At 45.5% G+C, this 20,598-nt stretch overlaps 1 protein-coding gene across 1 annotated transcript in view; it reads right to left on the bottom strand.

Annotated features, from left to right (window-relative positions):
* Cdh13 (cadherin 13) overlaps nt 1-20,598 on the bottom strand; it is a 1,037,872-nt gene that overhangs the window by 78,457 nt on the left and 938,817 nt on the right. The window contains exons 9-10 of the mRNA NM_138889.2: nt 7,846-8,028; nt 945-1,198 (exon numbers count right to left, since the gene is read on the bottom strand). Of these exons, the coding sequence (NP_620244.1) occupies nt 945-1,198; nt 7,846-8,028 (437 nt within the window). The remainder of the gene's footprint in view (nt 1-944; nt 1,199-7,845; nt 8,029-20,598) is intronic.

The raw sequence follows: 20,598 nt of genomic DNA, 5'->3' as shown, positions 1-20,598 counted from the left end.
CATCAGACTGGCCTGGAGGCATGTCAATAGGGGGATTTTCTTGATTAATGACTGATATTGGAGAGCCCACCCCCTGTAGGCAGTGTCAACCCTGGGCAGGTGGTCCTTGGCTGCGTCAAAAGGTAGGCCAAGCAAGCCATGAGCAGCAAGCCAGTGATCAGCACTCCTCCTAAGCTCCTGCCTCAGCTACTGCTTGGGTCCTTATCCTGACTTTTCTCAATGATTTAATGGGACTGGAATATGCAGGCTATCCCTCCCCAAACTGCTTTTGGTTATGGTGTTTATTATTGCTTGGTTATGGTGATAGAGAGGAACCGAGGATACCTGGCCTCTACCTTATGCTTCGAGGCAGGGTCTCTCATTGAACCTGGGGCTTACCAATCAAGCCAGACTGACTGCCCAGCAAACTCTAGGGATCTTCCTGTCTCTGCCTCCCCAGTGCTGGGATTATAAGTGTGCTCTACCACATCAGCTCTATGGGATCCAGGGTCACAAACTCAGCCTTTTTACTCATGGAACTATCTTCTCATCCCTGAATTCCAAATACCTCCTTCCACAAATGGAACCAACCAGTGCCTTTCTTGTAAGGCTGGAGCATCAAGAGATGCATAAACCCACACAGCACAGCTCTTTATGACCCTTCTTTAGTCTAGGGCATTTGAGGATGTAGCCATCAAGCCGGTCCCTTCCTGAGATGGAATCACAGGTTAGGATATTGTCCTCTCACTGACAGCACTTTGGCTCCATCAGATACAAACTTCTCTTTCCTCCCACACATCCAGATGGGCAGTAGGGTTAACTCAATAGCATTTTGCAATGGGCAAACAGCAACTGAAACCAGCGACTACAACCAGTGACCAGCAACTAGCGACCAGCTTTGGCAACCAAAGAGGAAGGCGGTTTCTTGTATGCTTCTATCTGTGGATCCTGAGTAGCTCACCCACCTGATAGTTTGATGTTGCAGGGAGTCCGGGTCTGTGGCATTCACTGTCAGCAGCACACTGCCCACAGAGATATTTTCCTGTTTGGTCACCATCATGGGGTCTGGGTAGAAGACTGGTCCCTCGTTGACATCCAAGACCGTGATGTGGACAGTGGCCGTGGAGCTGGGGCCATAGGAGACGTCGGGTACCAATGGGTCCTCATTCTCCACTTTGATCAGCAGGGTGTGAAAGGCAGAGATCTCATAGTCCAGGGGCTGGGGGAGCAGACAGAAGGGTGTTAGAAAGGTGCACATCCTGAAGTTCATGTGTGCTTTGCACTTGGTCCCTTTGGCATTGCCTGAGCAGCTGTGAGCGCTGGGGACAGGTCTGGACTTCATGGTTTAAGTCTTGTGCCATTTCAGGGGTCTTTAAAAAAAAGAATATGACATCTGGGAATGTGGCTCAGGTGTGAGAGGATTGGTTAGTGTGCACAAAACCCTAGGTTCTGTCCCCAGTTCATCACAAGACCAGGCGGGATGGGCAATGAAATCTCAGTGCTCCAGAAAAGCAGGAGGATCAGGATTCTTTCTCTCTCTTTCTTTCTTCCTTCCTTCCTTTCTTTCTTTCTTTCTTTCTTCCTTCCTTCCTTCCTTCCTTCCTTCCTTCCTCTTCTTTCAAAATTTATTTATTTATTTATTTACTTATTATGTATACAGCGTTCTGCTTACATATATGCCTACACACCAGAAGGCGGCACCAGATCCCATTACAGATGGTTGTGAGCCACCATGTGGTTGCTGGGAATTGAACTTGGGACCTCTGGAAGAGCAGTCAGTGCTTTTAACTGCTGAGCCATCTCTCCAGCCCCTAGGATTTCATTTCAATGTGACCCAATCTAGAATCCCCTGGGAAGAGAGTCTTAATTCCGGATTATCTAGATCAGGTTGCCCATGGTTCTGTCTGTAGGGCATTGTCTTGATACTTAATTGAGGTGGGAAGACCCAGACTGAACATGGGAAGTTTTGGGGCTGGGCCCTGGATGTATAAGAGTGAAGCAATCAAGCAAGCATCACTCCAGACATTTATTTCTCAGCTCTTGACTGTGGATGTCTTAAGTCCCTGCCTTGACTTCCTCTCAACCACAGACTGTAACTTGGAATTATGAACCCAAAACAAAACACAAAACCCCTTCCTCTGCTAATTTGCCTCTTTTCAGGGCATTTTTTTTTAAAATCACAGCAACAGAAATGAACTAGAACAAAGGTCATTGGCTATCTAATAAGTGCTAGGCTAGCCTGGTCTAAAGATCTTTCTCAAACAAACAAGGAGAAAAGGAACAGGGCGCAAGTAAACAAACATGGTGCAACACCATTGTGTTTGGATGGAAAAACAAATGAATGACCCCCCCAAGCCCCTCCCCCGACTTGAGCCTTAGTTTCTGGCAATGCTGACGCTGTAAGGTTTCCAGACTGTAATCCATTAACTCATGACTTCGCCATCCCTGGGGGTTCAGTGAAGGAGAAACCTGAGGACCTGGGATCCAGCAGAACGTGAGCTCACCCCACTTCCATTACCCAGGTAGACAGGTGGAGCAGGCAGACCTAGCTTCACTCCTATGGCTGCTGGCCCTGCCTCGACTTCCTCACAGTGTCTGATTGCCTCACTATATTTTGTGCCTATCCCGCTAACCTGAGAGTAACTTACTGCTGTGTCCTCTTTCCTTTGATTCTAGTAACAGATTTTCACCCATGCCAAGTGACACCCTGCTAGGTCAGTCACCCCGTTAAAGAAATTTCAGACAAGGAGCCAGGACAGTTGAGAAATAGTTACTTACTCCAACTGGGACACTTAAGGAGACAGAAGCCTCTGGCTTGTTGGGCCAGACTATGTTGAGGGCATGGATAACATAGAGGGAGGCATGTATCCACTTGTATGTGTGATAGGGCTCAGGTCGGGATCCCAGAACCAGAAGCAAGGATTAGGTCTATGTGACTTCCTGTAGCGCCTTCTCAGAGGAGAGAAATCAGGGGACAGATGAAGGTCCTGTGAGATGTGACCTGTAAGGATGTCAGGAGCCATCTAGGAGAGGCTAAGGCTAGCAGGTGACTTTCCTGGAGGTGGCCCATCGTTTTCTGCATGGCCTGTGATGGGTGACCTCTGAGAGGCAAGGTCCCAAGAGACTTCATCTCAGGATTGCTTCCTATTGTTGATAGGATTTTTCCTGTCCTTGCTACACAGTCTAATGCTTCCTGGGCATTAGCTCAGCCTGTTGAGCAGATCTTCTTCAGATCCATGAAGAAGTACCATCATGAAGTAATGCTGTATAGACAAATTGATGGTTTCATAATCCCTGATAACGATTTCATAGCATTCCTGACCTGATTCGAATAATTTTAGGAAGAAAGTTTTAAGAGATGGTTTTAGCTGTTTTGGCAGAAAGATGTAGTGAAATTAGAATCAAGAATAGAGCATGCCCCCTCCTCATAGAATAGTGAGCAAAGGCTGCACAGTAAGGAATACAATGAGCTTTCACAATTACACTGGAAAGAGAAACAGGCTCAGGACAAATTTGTGATCAAGGAAGAACATTCATTCTAGGTCACGTCCAAGGCTGAAGCCACAGGTGTGCACTATGATAAAGCAAGGCCGTGGGAAACGGTTGCTTTGAACTTATAATGAGCTTATAGAATGAAATGCTGCTTTGAAGTTAACACCAACATCTTTCTGTAACTCCCCCTTTGTGTAACATTTTATCTATGAGGTAATTTTCTAAAGAGCTTTTGTCTAAGAAGGTATAAGGCCAGGGAGAAGGAATAAAGTGTAGCATCTGGGGCTCTGCCCCACCCACCCAATGTACATGCCTGTCTATACATACATGTGTAGATACGTGTGTATGTATGTGAGTATGCATGAACACTTGTGGAGTTGATGAGACAGGTAGTAGGGTCCAACAAGAGTATATGAATGTGTATGAGTGTGTGTGTGTGTGTGTGTGTGTGTGTGTGTGTGTGTGTGTGTGTGTGTATGAGTGTATATGTATCTGTGCATATTGCCTGTGTCAAAGATTTTAATTATTTTCTTTTCTTTTCTCTCTGCTTCACGAAGAGTTAATGAGTTCCAAGCCTCTCACCTGGCCAGTGAGAGGTCCTAGAGCAAGAGAGAAAAGCAACCAGTGCTTATTAGCATGAAATAGTAAGTTACACAGAGAGAAACCAGCGCTTATTAAAAGCACAGCTAGTAAGATTAGAAGGCCAGGGCTCATCAGTCTTTGACCTTTGTCAAATGCTGTATCCCGCTCAGTACCATTCAACCCAGGGCAGGCTCCTGGCAGATATCTGAGCTGAATCCTGGTGAGGATCCAGTATTGATAGTGTTGCACAAGCCAGAGCCCTTGAACCAGACCACTGACTCACTGCAATGGACACTTGCAAGTAAAATTGTGTGGACAAAAGGGTAAGGGAAGGTTGCAAGGGGGGCAGATATGAGGGTACAGGGAGATGAGAGGGATTGGGGTGCATGATATGAAATCTATGAAGAATCAATAAAATGTTTAAAAAAATAATAAAAAATTATCCTGTAAGAGGAAATAAACAATTTCTTCATCTACCTAGGTGGCTTCTGGTCATGGTGTTTATCATCCTCCAGTGCTGGTAAGTTACTAGCATCCTCTGTAGACCCAGAGGATGGCCAGGGCCATGCCATCTCATGCCCTTACCTTTTTGAAAGCAACAGCTTTGGATGGCCAGTGACAGGCTCTCCTGACAGCTCTGTCACTGTATTATTATGGAGGAAGAACTGAGGTGACCCAGAGGTGGGAAAGGGCAGAAACCCAGGTTCTGTGTCTTCTAGAAATCAGGTGTGTCTGTGATCTGCCATGCTCAATGGCTCTAGTACTGATATGATGTAGTTGCTGATGGGATTCTGTACTGGCTCATTTTTGTTGTCCATTTTACCCAACACAGAGTCTCCAGGGAAGAAGGAACCTCTGCTGAATAACTGATTCAGATGATGGCCAAATCTGGGAGGCACTGCCTTCATCGATAACTGAGGCAGGAGGGCCCAGCCCACTGTGTCCAGTACTATCCCTAGGTCCCTAGGCAGGTGTGTAAGAAGGATAAGAGAGGGGGGGGGCAGAGAGAGACAGAGAGAGAGACAGAGAGACAGAAAGAGAAACAGAGAGATAGAGAGAGACAGAGATGGAAAGAGATGGAGAGAGACAGAGAGACACAGAATGATACAGAGAGACAGAGGAAGACAGTCAGGGAGAGGCAGAGAGATAGAGAGAGATAGAGAGGCAGAGAGAGACAGAGTGAGATACATAGAGAGACACAGAGAGATATAGAGAGACAGAGAGAGAAAGAGAGATAGAGAGAGCAAGACAGACAGATGGACAGAGATGGAGAGAGACAGGGAGACACAAAGAGACACAGAGAGATACAGAGAGAGACACAGAGAGATATACACACAGAGAGAGACAGAGATGGAGAGAGACAGGGAGACACAAAGAGACACAGAGAGAGACAGAGAAGGAGATATCCAGCTCTGATTTCTGTCAGTGATGGACTGAGACCTGGAAGGGTAATCTACCACAAGTCCTTTCCTCCCCCAAGCTACTTTGGGGCCAGTGTTTCACCACAGTAACAGAAAGGCAGACCAGTGTAGACTCCGGGATAGGCAGGATAACGCTCCCATAGTTCTCAACTTTGAGAGTCTACAGCAAAAATGACTTTGTAAATGTGGTTAAATGACAGACTCTGAGATGAGAGATTAGCTTGGACCATTCAGAGCAGACCTGATGGGACCGCACAGCTCTGTGGAAGGTGTGGTAGACAGGATGACAGACATCAAGGGGCAGCACCTGAGAGGCTGTGTCTGGTCTGAAGATATTGAAAGGGCCCTGGTGGCCTCTGGAAGCTAGCAGCAATAGGAGATTGGAATCTCCCTTTGAGCCCCAGGATTTACCAGTTCTGATCACACCTTCAGTTTTGCTCACTGAGGCCCTTGATGCACTTTCAATAATCAAGCTTCATTCATCTTTGTAGAGAGTCTCCTAGCACAGAGTCCTCGGAGCAACTGTATCATATCAGTTCCAGAGCCAGTGGTCATGACAGGTCACAGACAAAGGTCACACACAAAATGTATGCTCACTGCTGACTAAACCGACACAGACTGGAGGTAGCTGGTACTGTTAAACATTTTACATATTTGTTCGTGAATTCCTCACCGTGCTATGGGCTGGACGGGCTCCCCCCATTCATGTCCTGAAGTCACAGGCTCCTATGTGAGGGTATATGCAAGTGGAGGACATTTTTAGGAGCTAAGCTAGTCAGGGAATATTGCCTCTGTGAATGGGGGAGCTGGATCTCCCTTTCCAAGGCAGGGGGACAGAGTAAGGTGTCATCTATGCAGACACAGACAGCCACTTGAACTTGAATTTTCTGGGCACTGAGATTGTGTACTTCCAGACTGCAGAACCTCAAGTAACAAATGTGCATTGCTAATCAGTCACCATGGTGGCTGTCAGTGTGAACTGTCAACCTGGCAGAACCTATAATCATTCAAGAGCTGGGGTTCTAGGCACAGCTGTGGGGGGATACTCTTGATTACTTTTTTTTTTTTTTGTGACCTGGGAGGACTTCATTGTGGGCAGGGCCATTCCCCAGGCAGGGGATCTATGTTGTGGTTTGCCCTGAAGTTACTATATTTTGATGCTAATTCCACTGCCCCAAGGACATCTGCCTAGTCACTACTCAGAACTCAGGTGACTTCACCAGAACCTCCCCATTGAATTTGTAAAGCACAGGTGAAGGGCAGGTACAGGATAGAAGGAGGCCTGTCATCAGAGGAGAAGGAAGGATGGGCGGGAGAGAAGTTTGAAGGAAGAGGAGGAGACTAGAGGAGAAAGGAAGAGACAGGAGAGAGGAGAGGGTGAGAAGCCATGGCAGGTGATGTTAAGATCCTGCTCTGTGCATTTACAGGTTGTTATTAATGTTCCTAAGGGATGGATGGTACCGGGCTTTGTATGTTTAAGTGGGCATTTATATCTTACCAATTGGGTCAAAGATTATTGTGTTGTGTGTTCTTTTATGTGAGGGTTTGAGTGTAGGAAAGTGTGCGGCTGGGCTATGTTTCCGCCAAGATATCTAGCAGATATCTTGGGACACTGAGGTGCCAGACCTAGAGTGGGTAAAAGACAGCTATACTTTTTTTTTCTTTTCTTTTCTTTTTTTTTTCTTTTATCTTTTTTTCGGAGCTGGGGACCGAACCCAGGGCCTTGCGCTTGCTAGGCAAGCACTCTACCACTGAGCTAAATCCCCAACCCCACACTTTTTTATTTTTATATTTTTACAGATCTAGACCACACAAACTAGAGAAAGGGGGCTGAAAGTCATGCGTACATTATTCCTTGCCCTCTGCTTCCTGACTATGGATCACCAGCAGCCTCAAGCCCTTGCTGCTGTGGTGTCCATCCCCTCAATGATGGACTCTAAGGCAAAGCTAAACCCCTTTTCTCTTAAGTGACTCTTGTCAGAGTTTTATTTATTTTTCAGTAACAGCCTCAGAAAGAAACGGAGGCAGCTATCCAGAACACGACTCCTTGCTACAGCAAGCAGAAAGGACTGTGACAACCATCCTGAATTATACATTACGCTAACAGTGGCTCCTTATACATAAGTAAACTGAGGCACAGAAAATTCGGGCAGGTGCTCAGTCAAGGGACTTGCTCTATCTTATTGACTGTCCTTGTCTTAGAAACAGACAGGGCCATTGACCAGCGAAGAACGTTCAAGGCAGGCAAGTCTCTAAGCCCCCAATGTTCCTCTCTGGGAAATGGTAGAATCTATCCCTGACTTTCTCAACTCTTTCATGGGGCCCTGTGTGTTCATGGGAGGACAGAGACGCCCCCGAAGGGCACCCTTACCTTGACCACAGAGAGCATGCCCTCGTTGGTCTGTGGGTTGGTGTGGATCTCAAAGCTCTGCCCAGGATTTCCATTGATGATGGTGTATGCCGCCCTCCATGCTCCTGTCGCGGGGTCATCTTTGTCTTCCACTGTCAAGTTGACAATGACTCCCACGGCTCCCTCCTCCACTGTGGCTTGAAACTGCAGACAAAGCAGGTAGTAACCGTTAGTGTCCGGAAACGTATCTAGCAGACGCTGACAACAGAGCTCTACCCGTACGTTCGTGTACGCTACACGAACAATGCCGCGCACATCATCCCGTTCAATAACATCTCATTTAGTAACAAAGCCCACAGGAATTATAGCCAGGGAAAGCTGCATTCCACAAGTCAGCTTTCCCTGGGCTCAGGTGAGGTGTGGGACAAACTTAGCTTATGCAGGGTGTGGCGGAAGGATGTGGTCAGGTTAAGGAAGAGGTTGAGAAAACTGTGCCCTCTTCCCAGTTCTTTCTCCCTCTGCCTAGTTGAAAGCACACAGCCAGTAGACCCTGGGGGGAGGGTGAAATCACAGGATGAAGAAACGTGGGCCTCCGGTCTCTCATGAAGGGGGCAGTTAGGATCCAAGAGCACTTTTTCTGAATGGCTGTGGGGTAAGAAGTGAGCTCCCGTGGAGTGTGAGACACTGCATGCATGTGGGAGTGGTTTGCTATGAAGGGTGCATGTGTATCTGTGGGTGCATATTGAGGTGGGTGTGACCTCGTGTGTGGAGGTTAGAGAACAACCTTAGCTGCCATCCCCAGTGCCTTTTGAGGCTGTGCCTCTTGTTGGTTTAGGTTAGACTGTCAGATGAGGGAGCCCGAGGGATCCTCCTGTCTCGGCTTCCCCATTGCTGGGTTTATAAGTGCATGGCTGGCTTTTTAAATGCAGGTTATAAGGATCCGATTTTGGGTCTCACGCTTGGGCCACAGTACCTTACAGAGCGAGCTATCTCTCTAGCCCTTGGATGTGTTGTTCTTGTTGCTTTGCTTATCTTGAACTCAAGATGACTAGGTCAGTGGATGGCGGGACTTAAGTAGAGGGCCTGGGGCTGGACCCATGATGCTTGCCTCCCATCCTGCCCCACCACATTCTGCCCTGCTCTCTAATGAGGGGAATCAATCCCATCCTGCCTAGTTTCTCTCCCATAGGCCCACAAGTCTATAAGACTATTTGCTAAGAAACACAGATGTTTGCAGCTGGGAGCCTCGGCTTTAACTGTACCACATCTCAAATACTTGTTGCGTGTGGGTGTGGCGGGAATCAATCAGTCCGTGAAAAATGAGCTGTCCCGCCGAGAGGGAATCTCATGAGCTATCGGGAGCACATTTCCCTTGAGCGGGAACCTCGAGGTATTGTTCTGGCGTTTACCTCTGACACACTCAGGTGGACAGTAATCTCTTTGCAAACATTTCATAAACAGGCACGACCAAGGAGCTGACAAGAAGAGGAAATATCCAGGAATTTCAATTAGTAGCAGTGAGAATCCAGACACGGTACGATGATGTCAAAAAGGCCTTGTGTTCAAAGAGAAGTAATTTGAGAAATGAGGTTTTGCAAACAGCCACTGATTCATTGACTTTTAAATCATTAATCATGAACCTCCATATTGAGGCTTGGTTGCAGGGGTGGGGGGGATGGGGCAGGGATGAAAACTAATTTGTCTCTGTCATCTGAACAAACCTGGGCAGCTCATAAGATTCTGAGGACGCCAGGATGGGACTTGGCTGTGGGAGGAGGACAGTAGGGGATGCTGTCATATAGAAATGACCCCAGGAGCAACTACTTTGACTCCATGCCTCTGACTCTTGTTTAAGGAAAAGTTACCGCCATCTTTTGTCCTTCCATTCCTCAAAGCAGACAGACAAACTAAAACTGAAGCAAAAACAAAAAGCAGACAGACAACCCCAAAACAGCCAGAAATCAAAACCAAAACAATCTACAGGATTCCTGAGCCGGAAACCATGTTTGTGGCTCTGAGTCCTACCTGCACAATAGATTCCCTTTGAGGTTGGATGATAATTTCTGGGTCCTATGCCAATTCAGTTGGTTAGGGATAGACCAAAGACTGAAGGAGAAGCCCAGATAATCCTAAATGCACAGACTGGGGTGAGAGACATGAAGGGTTCAAGTCTAGGTGTCAATGTCACTGTCGGCCCTTGTGGATGGGGGGGGGGGCAGCTAGACAGTGCATCTGGGCTCAGTGAGGATGAGTGATGTCATCGACAACTTCTGTCTGCCGTGTGTTCAGGATGGGTGCTGGTGACACACAGGCTCCCTGGTCCCTTCAGATTGCAGATGAAGATGACGGAAAGAAGAAGGTAAAGGACCCATCCTGTCCCAAGCCCTACAGCCAATCAAGAGCCAGACCCTCTTGTTGAGTTTTAGCAAGCTCTGGAATCAGTCAGTCTGCTGTTGAGCCTACCTAGGGCCCATCACTCAGGTTAGTCATCTGAATATCTACAGCAGGACACTGGAGCCCTGTCCCCTCTCATAGCTGTGGTCCTTGCTGTCCTTGTGATGTGGGCTCTTTAGGAAGCTGGAATGTGCTATGGCTGGAGCTCTCAAGTTGGATGGAGAGGAATGTTATGGCTAACACATAATCAAGAGGACGCACAGTCAGAAGAGCTGAGTGTCTCAAGGTCAAGATGACATCACTATACAAATTGTGACTTGATTCAGACAAAGGCTTTGGCGCTGGCTCCTTACATGGTGCTCAGGGCATGGAAGGGACTCAGGAGTCACTTGTCAAATAAATGAATGGTCTTAAAGACAGGAAGTGGGAACAGAAGTGAGGGCTGAGGGAGAGTGGAGAAGAATTACACCACTCAGGAGAGGGACTGAGGGGCGGAGTCATTGGCTACACCTGATGCTCTACTCGCCTGGATATTCTAGAAGGCAGAGTTGGACTGATCTCTCTCATTCCTCGGTGGCTTTTGTGGACCCTATGTGATGGCCAATTTTGCTTGCAACTTGACTACATTTGGGATCAATTAAAACTCAACCATGAGGGACTTTCCTAATCATATTATTTGAAGTAGGAGGACACGGTCTACATCTGAGACACACCTCGTTGGTGGCTGACATAGAAGAACATGGAAGGAGGAAACTTTTTGCCTGCTTGCCCTCATTCTTGCTGGCAAGTTCCTCTATCCCATTGCTGAGGCAGACCGTCTCAGTTATTAGAACCAGCCTCTCTGGGATTCTAATGTAGACTGAGGATCAGCTCTCTGGGAATCCACCATGATTCGAGTACCAGATGGGGACTACTGAGATATCGGCCTTACGGACTGAGCAACAAGAGTCTTCACCTTTTTGTTTTGAGACAGCCATTGTTGGATTACCTGGACCATATCCAATCTAATAACCCTTTTAGTGTATATATATGTGTGTGTGTGTGTGTATATATATATATATATATATATATGTAGTCAAACCCAAAAAGACAAACGTGGTATGCGCTCACTTATAGGTGGACGTTAGCTGTGACGTAAAGGATAACCACACTACAATCCATAGACCCACAAGCTAAGTAACACGGGCTTGGGGGGGATACATGGATCTCCCTGGGGAGGGGGATTAGAATAGACTCTGTCGGTAGACCAGGGTGTGTATGTGTGTGTGTGTGTGTGTGTGTGTGTGTGTGTGTGTGTGTGTGTGTACATGCATGTATGCTCAAGCATGTATGCACATGGGAACAGGAGGGATTAGGTAGGGGAGGGAAGGATGAGGGGAGAGAGGTGACTAGAACAGGGTGCCATTTAGAGAGCAATGTGGAAATCTAGTGCAGTGGAAATTTTCTGGAATCTGTGAGGGCAACTCCAGGGTTACCTGGAGGATGACTCCTAGTAATGAGGGACACAAGAACCAAAACCTGCCATCTTCTGTAGTAACTGGGCAAGGCTCCAGTGGTGGAACTGAGACACCAACTCAACAACAAACCTCCCCAACTTTCCTGTTTGCAGGATGTGCTGGGCCTCAGAGCTTGTGAGTAGTCAACCAAGGACCGATCTAGCTTATGGTCAAGCCACAAGAGGGAGCCCATGTCTGACACTGACTGGATGGCCAGGATCTGGAAGTTGGATGGCTGAGACCTAGGGTAGAACCAAACATGACTGATTTTTAAAAGCCAATGAAATGATTCCTAAAGATAGTCTGCTATCCTCACAGATTGGTGTCCAGCCCAATCATCATCAGAGATGGTGATGGGAACAGATGCAGAGACCAACAGCCAAACATCAGGAAGAAGCAGAAGAAGAGTAGAAGAGAGGAGGAAGGATTATAGGAGTCACAGAAGTAGGACACAAGAAGGACATGGCCCACAGGGGCTCACAGAAATGGAGGTGCTAGGTCCTTTGAACGTATGCTGTGGTTCTTTTGCTTTTTTGCGGGGGGGGGGGACCTTTAACGGTAGGAGTAAGGCCATCTCTGACTCTTTTGCCTGCTCTTGGGACCCTTTCCCTCATATTGGGTTGCTTCATCCAGCCCGATATGAGGGCTTATGTCTAGTCTTACTACACCTTGTTATGGTGTGCTGGTTGATATCACTGGGAGGCCTGCTCTTTTCTTAAGGAAATTGGAGGAACAGTGAATCTGGGGGAGAGGGGATGTGGGGGGAACTGGGAAGAGTGAGGGGAGGTGGCTGTGGTTGGGATATATTGTATGAGAGAATAATAAATAAGAGATATATTCATAGGCTCTCCATAATTTTTATGGCCTTTGAAAATTACATTTTATGGTATGAAGAAATTAATTACATTTTTCCTTGATTCTCAAAGCCCCCTCCCCACCTCAGAGCCTAACATTAAAATCCAGTGATGGCTGGAGGAGGGACAAGACCCGATGCTCAGAACAAAACACAGAGAGTAGCATATGGTCAGGTTTGAAGATCTGATGGATGGACCAGTGAGGTCATGAATTGATAAAGTCAAACCATAAGTCACAGGTGTGTGAGTCAAGACTGCAACTTCTCTCACAGTTGTGAGGTTTCTATGCCCATTGCACCTACTGAAGGGACTGCCATAGGACGCCATGTTATGTGTGCAATCCATATGAAATGGGGAGAGAGATAGCCTAGAAATTCCTATGAGTATGTACTATGGACCTTACACACTCTACTTTCTCTCTCTCTCTCTCTCTCTCTCTCTCTCTCTCTCTCTCTCTCTCTCTCTCTCTCTCTCTCTCTCCAGGGTTTTTCTGTGTAGCTCTGGCTATCCTAGAACCCTCTTTGTAGACCAGACTGACCTTAAACTCAGAGAAATGTACTGCCACCCAAGTGTTGGAGTTAAAGGTGTGTGCCACCACACTTGTCCTTACATATTCTTAGAGATAGCTACATTTACCCATCATCTGACCATGCATCCATGCACCCATTTATCCATCCATCCATCCATCCATCCATCCATCCATCCATCCATCCAGCATCTATCCCTCCATCCATCTGTCCTTCCATTCATCTTCCATTCATCTTTTTCTAACTACTAAACCTCCATCCGTTTACTATCTACATATTCAACAACTCAGCTGTCCATCTCTCCAGCTACCCATTAGTCCATACATCCATCTGCCCATCTTTTATTTATCCTTCATTCAACAATTCTCCCTCTGCCTTTATCCCATTGCCATCCAGAGATTAACAAGCAAAGCAGATATAGTATATTTCATAGTGGATTTATAGAACGGAAAGAGACACAGGTAGAAAATAAATGTATGGCTACAAAAAGATGTCTACTGGTCAAAGAGAAGCCACATAGTTCTAGGAGAGTCTGCAGCATTGTGCTGGTCGGGGCAGGTCCCTGAACCAGTTTGAGGAAGCGCATCAGGGAAGAATTCCCTGAAAGTGAAAGAAGAGAAACCTTAATGAGGAAAAGGCAGTGAAAGCATTCACACCCAGAAGAGCAGGGGCAAAGGCCAGGCTACTGGAGAGGCTGAGGAGACCAGAGGAAAGAAGGAGGGTGTGGGCGGAACACTGGGACTCCATTGAGAATCCCTTGACAATGGGCCGCAGAGCACTGTGGGTAGAGTTCGATGGTGCGGGATGTTGGGAGCTATCGAAAGGCGCATAGATTTGCCCGGAAGCAAATCAAGAAACTGGGTTATGTTCAAATACTCCTGAGAGAATTCTGAAAAAAATAAAAATTTTTAAACATATAAAAAAAAAACAGTTCAACACAGTTATACTCTTTGTTAAGACTATTATCTGATTCTTGCATAACCGTGAAGCCAGTTTCCTCAAGCATCCATTTAGAAACTCATTACTGCTTAATTAAATACTCATTCTATTAATTCTATTCAATGTTTTAACCCCATTATGTAATTCAAGAATGGGAAAATTAAATAGATTAAAATGAAATAGTACCATTTTACATTTCTATAGCCATGTTCGCTTTGTGATTTAAAAACAATAGATAGGCATTAATTTACCAAAGCAGAGCTGGAGGACTTATGGATTGTAACAGTACCTCGTTTAATTGGAAAAAAATAGATAAAGTTATTTTTCTGTTAAACTGTGTAGCAAATCAAATACCAGATGTAAAACACAGCTTTGCATAACTAGTATGGGCCGGTGGGTGACTCGGGGCGATGCATGGAAGTCTGCAATCTCATTTAGTTCTGAGCTGAACTGTCTTACCCTCTTTCTTTGGCAAGTAGGCGAGTTTTGTCATGACCATCAAAATGAGGTTGAATTGGCCACGGAGATCCTTATCAGAAAGATGGAGGGTCTGGGTTATTTTAATTTTAATTAATTAATTCTCGTGTGCGGATACACGTGCACATCCGTGTGGAAGGCAGAAGCCAATGTTAGTTGTTGTGGTTTGCATGAAAATGGTCCCATGTGCACATATAAGGAGTGGTGCATAAGGAGGTGTGGCCTTGTTGGAGAAAGTGCGTCACTGCGGGGGCGGGCTTTGAGGCTTCAGAAGCTCAAGCCAGGCCCAGTCAGTCTCTCTCTCTCTCTCTCTCTCTCTCTCTCTCTCTCTCTCTCTCTCTCTCTCTCTCTCTCTCTCTCTCTCTCTTCCTGCTGCTTTCAGATCTGGGTGTAGAACTCTCAGCTGCCTCTTCGGTACCATGCCTGCCTGGATACTGCCATGGTTCCCATCTTGATAATGAGCTAGATCTCCGAACTGTAAGCCAGCCCCAATGAAATGTTTTTCCATTATTAGAGTTACCGTGGTCATGGTGTCTCTTCATAGCTATAGAAACCCTGACTAAGACAGGCGTCTTCCTCAGTCGCTCTCCACTGTGTATTCTTGGACATACTGAACCTAAGGCTTCTTTCTTTGCCCCAGGCTCCTTCCCAGGGACTTGAAGTTGATTCACACAGAACAACCGCTTTCCCCCATAGAATGGTCAGCCTGCATGTTAGCTTGGAGAGCCTAACAGTGCTCAGTTCACGTCCCATCTGGAAAGCTGCAGGGCGGCAGGCAGCAAGAGCAGAGGAGGCCCAGGGTCTTGCCCGAGCCTGCAGCTGTGCAGAGAACTGGTTAGAGTGCTGACGTTGAACTTGGGAAGCTGCCACTCACTCAAAGCCTTGGCTTTGCAAAATTAAAAGATAAAGTATCAGGAATCGCTCTAATCCTTATTTATTTCTGAGGTTAAAGTCTGCGAGAAATCTAACCAGCAAACATGTTCGTGAGTTTGTGTTTACATAAAGGATATGGCTTCCGGGAGGAACCTAATCTCTCGCTCAGAGTCGAACGGGCAAAGACTGTGATTGTTCTAAGTAGGATAATGTGCATTGAATGAGCTTGGCACGCCGCACAGTGCATATAGTAACGGCTGTGATGATGAGTTTGAAATGTCAATTTTCCATGACCTGGAACCACCTGAGAAGAGAGTTTTAACTGAGGTTTTAACTAGGTCAGGTTGGCATGCGGGAACGGCTGAAGGGTATTGCCTTGATTATTAATCGATGTGGGAGAACCCACCCTTATTGGGGGTGTTATCAGGGCCTTGGACGATAGAAGAATGAAGGAAGTCAGCTGAGCATGCGCATATAAACGGTGGACTGGGTATGCCAGCTGAGCATGCGCAGACGAATAGCGGCGTGGGTACACTCACTACACTGTGTGCTTGACCGTGGACACAGTGCTTTAAGCCCTTGCCTTGACTTCCCCACAACAGTGGACTGTAAGGTGGAATAATGGGCCAAATAAATTCTTTTCCTCCCTTAAGCTGCTTTTGTCAGAGCATCTGTCACGGGACTAGATGCTAGGACAGGGGATTAGAATTTGTTAGCATTGATAATAGGGGCAGACTATGACATGTGACATATAAATTCTTCATAGTAAATTGGACAGGGTGGTTCAGCCCCACCGCGACACTTTATTCTTCCCATAGTCTACTTTATAATGAGGTTACATGCATATGCATCTTATTTCTCTGTGTACGTGTGAACAAAGCTTTGTTCTCTTCAGTGATGTTTATCCAACATTTAGAGACATGCGAATCCTTGCTGGCTTCTAACAACAGACCCTCCATTGCCGGGGCTAATGATGCCGACCTACATTGTGAGCTACCTGGATTTCTTCTGCTATAATTAGCAGCCGACACAGGATGATGAGACACAGAATTCATCTTAACAAGTATCCACAGACTGTCCATTGCATGCCGAGGGCTCCGCCAGAAACACTGCAGTAAATGAGCGGACAGTGTCCCTAGGCACCGCTTGCTTCATGTGTTTTACACAGAAGGCTATTTGCCATCTATACGTTCTAAAAACGTGTTTTCTGCTGTCACAGCTGTGGATGATTTTATTCCAGATGTATTTTAGGTTATATCTAATGATCATTTCAGCAAACACTGGGTCGTTTATGTACTACATGTGGAAGATAATGAATCTTGACCCCTAAATCACACTGTAGACAAAAGACAAAAGGTAAAACTATGCACCTTAGCATAAATAGCTATTACATAAATCGGAAAATATGTATATTTTTCTAAATAAAGGCCATTTTATCTTTCAACACCCTTCAGCTTTCCTTCAGAAATGATTGACAGTACACATCAGAAAATATTGTGGGAGGGCTGGAAAGACAGACAATCAATAAAGTGACAGTTACGCAAGCATGAAAAGCTGAATCAGATTACCAGCACATATGTAAAAAAGCTTTGTAATCTCAGCATATGTGTGTGTGTATGTGTGTGTATGTGTATGAATATATGTGCAGTATGTATATGTGTATGCATATATGTGTATGAGTGTGTATATGAGGGGAATATATGTGTGTGTTTTGTGACAGAATGATCTTCTTGGCTTTAGTAAGAGACTATCTAAAATGTATGTATATGTATATATATGTATGTGTGTGTGCATATGTGTATTTTTTTAAAGATTTATTCATTTATTATATATAAGTACATTGTAGCTGTCTTCAGACACACCAGAAGAGGGCATCAGATCTCTTTACAGATGGTTGTGAGCCACCATGTGGTTGCTGGGAATTGAACTCAGGACCTCTGGAAGAGTAGTCGGGTGCTCTTAACCGCTGAGCCATCTCTCCAGCCTGCATATGTGTATTTTTGTAATGTGCATGTGTATCTGTGTATATATGTGTGTATGTGCATATGTATATATGTGTATGTGTGTATGTATGTTTGTATGTGTGTGTATGAGTGTGTATATGTGTGGGGTATATGTGTGTATTAGGACAGAATGATCTCTGGGCTTTAGTAAGAGACTATCTAAAAAAAAAGGGAAGCACTTGCATGTATAAGTGTACACACACAGAGAGACATGCATGAAATATAACTTAGAGAAATACATGTTTTTGAGCATCTGAACCGTGTCTGGCCATTTTCCCACCATTTGAACTGACTTATCATCAGAGAAATCCATTAAGCACAGGGAAGCTGGTGAATGGAGTGAGATACTGAGAGAAAAGCTAGATGGGCTTTTGTTCCAAGACAGCTTGGGAAGTGTTCTGTTCTTGGCTGGCCTCCAAGCCCTGCTCCTGTTCCTGTGAGCTGTTTCTGTGGCCACCATCAGTGTCCTCTTCACACCAGCCTCCCACTGTGGGCTTCTCTGCCCTCGACAATGTGGTCACAGTGGGCACAGCCTGGTGGGTGTCCACAGGACTCACTGATGGTGGCTTGAGTCCCACAGATGGTTTCTCTTTTATCCTTGGTATCTTACTAAGGGTCATTTTCACTTTCTAAAGAGCAGGCAGAATAATGAGCTCCAAGAGTCTGCCTCCCGGGTCAGTGACCATCTTGTGCCTAGTAGATCATCCACGGGACTACCTGTCCCTGCTGCATTTGCATCTCTAAAAGACGAACTTTTCTGAAGGAAACACAATTAAAATCCTTTCCTGATTCCACTAGACGATAATTTCTACCAGTAATCATTCAGTTTCTCTCCTGTCCCAGTGCTGCTTCTGTGCAAGATTTAAAACACAGTGTGTGTGTGTGTGTGTATGTGTGTGTGTGTGTGTGTGTGTGTGTGTATGTGTGTATGTGAGCATGTGCATGCACATACTTTAACATGCTGCAGAGGGTATGTAGATGTGGCAGGACAACCTTCTGGAGCCCATTCTCTCTTTTGACCATGTGAGACCTCTTATGGAATTCAGGCCATCAATTTCAGTGGCAGGCCCCTTTACCCACTGAGCCATCCTACCCCTGTAACCTAGTTTACGCATATGCATATTGAGGGATATATGAACATTTTCTCTGGCTGCAAAGCGGTTGTGAGTGGAAGAAGGTGAAGAAGCTGTGGTCCATGGGATTCTGCCTCTGCCATCCCACAGATATGAAAATTGTCAGGACTGGAAAAAAAAACTAGAATAACATTTTTTTTATGGAAGAAAAATCTCGAATAACATTTTTTCTCCTTTACAAAACAAAATGAACACAGCATCAGAAAAGAAACCTAAGCAGTTGGGCAGTGATTTCAAATTGTGTTTAAGGGAGCCAATGATGCTTGAGAGGTAGACCAGATATCCCACCTGCACAGCCAGGGTTTTCCCTCTAAATAACAACCATGGAAACTGCCCCCAGGAACCATTAATTATGCTTTGTTTGTTATAGTTCTTGCCTAAGATCTTGCTTGGTAAAAAAAAAAAAATTGCTGCTAAAAAAATAAATCTGAAGATCAGTGCCTCAGGCAGCAAATATTAAACAGCATACAGTGGAAGAAAAATAAAATGAAAAAATTCCCACAGAGCAAATACACTGTGTTCTTCCTGCCTCCTCCCATCTAAAGGCTACATTGGGCATTCTATCTAAAGGCTCATTCCAAGGACATGGGCACCCTTTTCAATTAAAAAGTTCAGCGGGTCTGGAGAGATGGCTCAGAAGTTAAATACTGGCCATTCTAGCAGCGAACCTAGCACCCACTTGATGGCCCACAACTACCTGTAATTCCAGGTCCAGGGGATCGGATGCTCTCTTCTGGCCTCTGTAGGAACTGCATGTATATGATCCACAGATATTAAACAAAACACCCAAACACATAAAAATAAGTAAAACTTAAGAAATAATAATAATAATAAAAATGAAAGGAAATATACAAATCGATTTGTTCTTTTAACAAGATAATTTGAAAAGAGTTTAATTTTGAGGAGAAAGCAATTTTCTGTAGAGTTCTGCATGTGGCATCAACTTGAGTGTAGATGAAGAATGGGTCAACAATTATATACATGTAATTGTTATATAAACATATATGTAGGTATACATGTGTATATAATTTTATGTATATTTGTATGTGTGTGTGTGTTGTACATGCCACAGTGCATGAGCAGAAGTCAGAAGGCAACTTGTGGGAGTTGGTTCTCTCTTTCCATTTTGTGGGACCTGGGTATTGAACCTGGGTTGTCAGGCTTAGCAGCAGGCTCCTTCACCCTCTGAGCCACCTCACCAGCTCTCTCTCAGCAATAACAATATGGTCTTCCTCAACTACTTCAGAGTTTGGGTCACATGGTTTCTCACGGACAGGAGGAATAGACTTCGCTTCGCTTCTCAAATGGGAAAATGCACAACTTTCTGTTTTACTTTGCTTTAACTAAGAGGTAGAGGTCAGAAAAGTAGCGCTGTGTGCATTTGTGTCAACATGTGATTGCCTGTTTGTGGGGTATATGTGTGTGTGCATGTATGTCCATATATGAGCATCTCTCTGTGTGTGGGTATACATATGTGGATGCCTGTTCCTGTTGTGGTGTGTGTGTTCATATGTGGGTGCTCCACTATGTTCATAGTAGCCTTATTTGTCATGGCCAGAAGCTGGAAACAACCCAGATGTCCCACAATGGAAGAATGGATACAAAGAATGTGGTTCATTTACACAATGGAATACTATTCAGCTATTAAGAACGAGAACATCCTGAGTTTTGCAGGCAAATGGATGGAACTAGAAAATACCATCCTTAGTGAGGTAACTCAGACCCAAAAGGACATGCATGGTATGTACTCACTGATAAGTGGATATTAGCCTGTAAAGTACAGAATACCCAGGATACGATCCTCAGAACTCAAGAAGGTTAACTAGCCCAAGGGCCCAAATGAGGCTGCCTCAATCCCACTTGGGAGGCTGAAGAAAGCAGAAGGCAGAGGGAGGAAGGGATGTGGGTTGAAGAGGGGACAGGGAGGGGAAAAGGGGAACATGATCAGGTATTGGGGAAGGGGAACAGGAAAGAAGCCCTGAGGGCCAGCAGAAAGAATGGAAACAGGCAACCTCAGGAGGTAGGGGGTGGGGGTGTGTCCCTCTAAAGTGTACCAGAGACCTGGGAGGTGAGAGACT

This window comes from Rattus norvegicus, chromosome 19, assembly GCF_036323735.1.
Source record: "Rattus norvegicus strain BN/NHsdMcwi chromosome 19, GRCr8, whole genome shotgun sequence".
NCBI classification, from domain to species: Eukaryota; Metazoa; Chordata; class Mammalia; order Rodentia; family Muridae; genus Rattus; species Rattus norvegicus.
The sequence above is the reverse complement of the archived record's forward strand: the minus strand, read 5'-3'. Positions and strand labels throughout refer to the sequence as shown.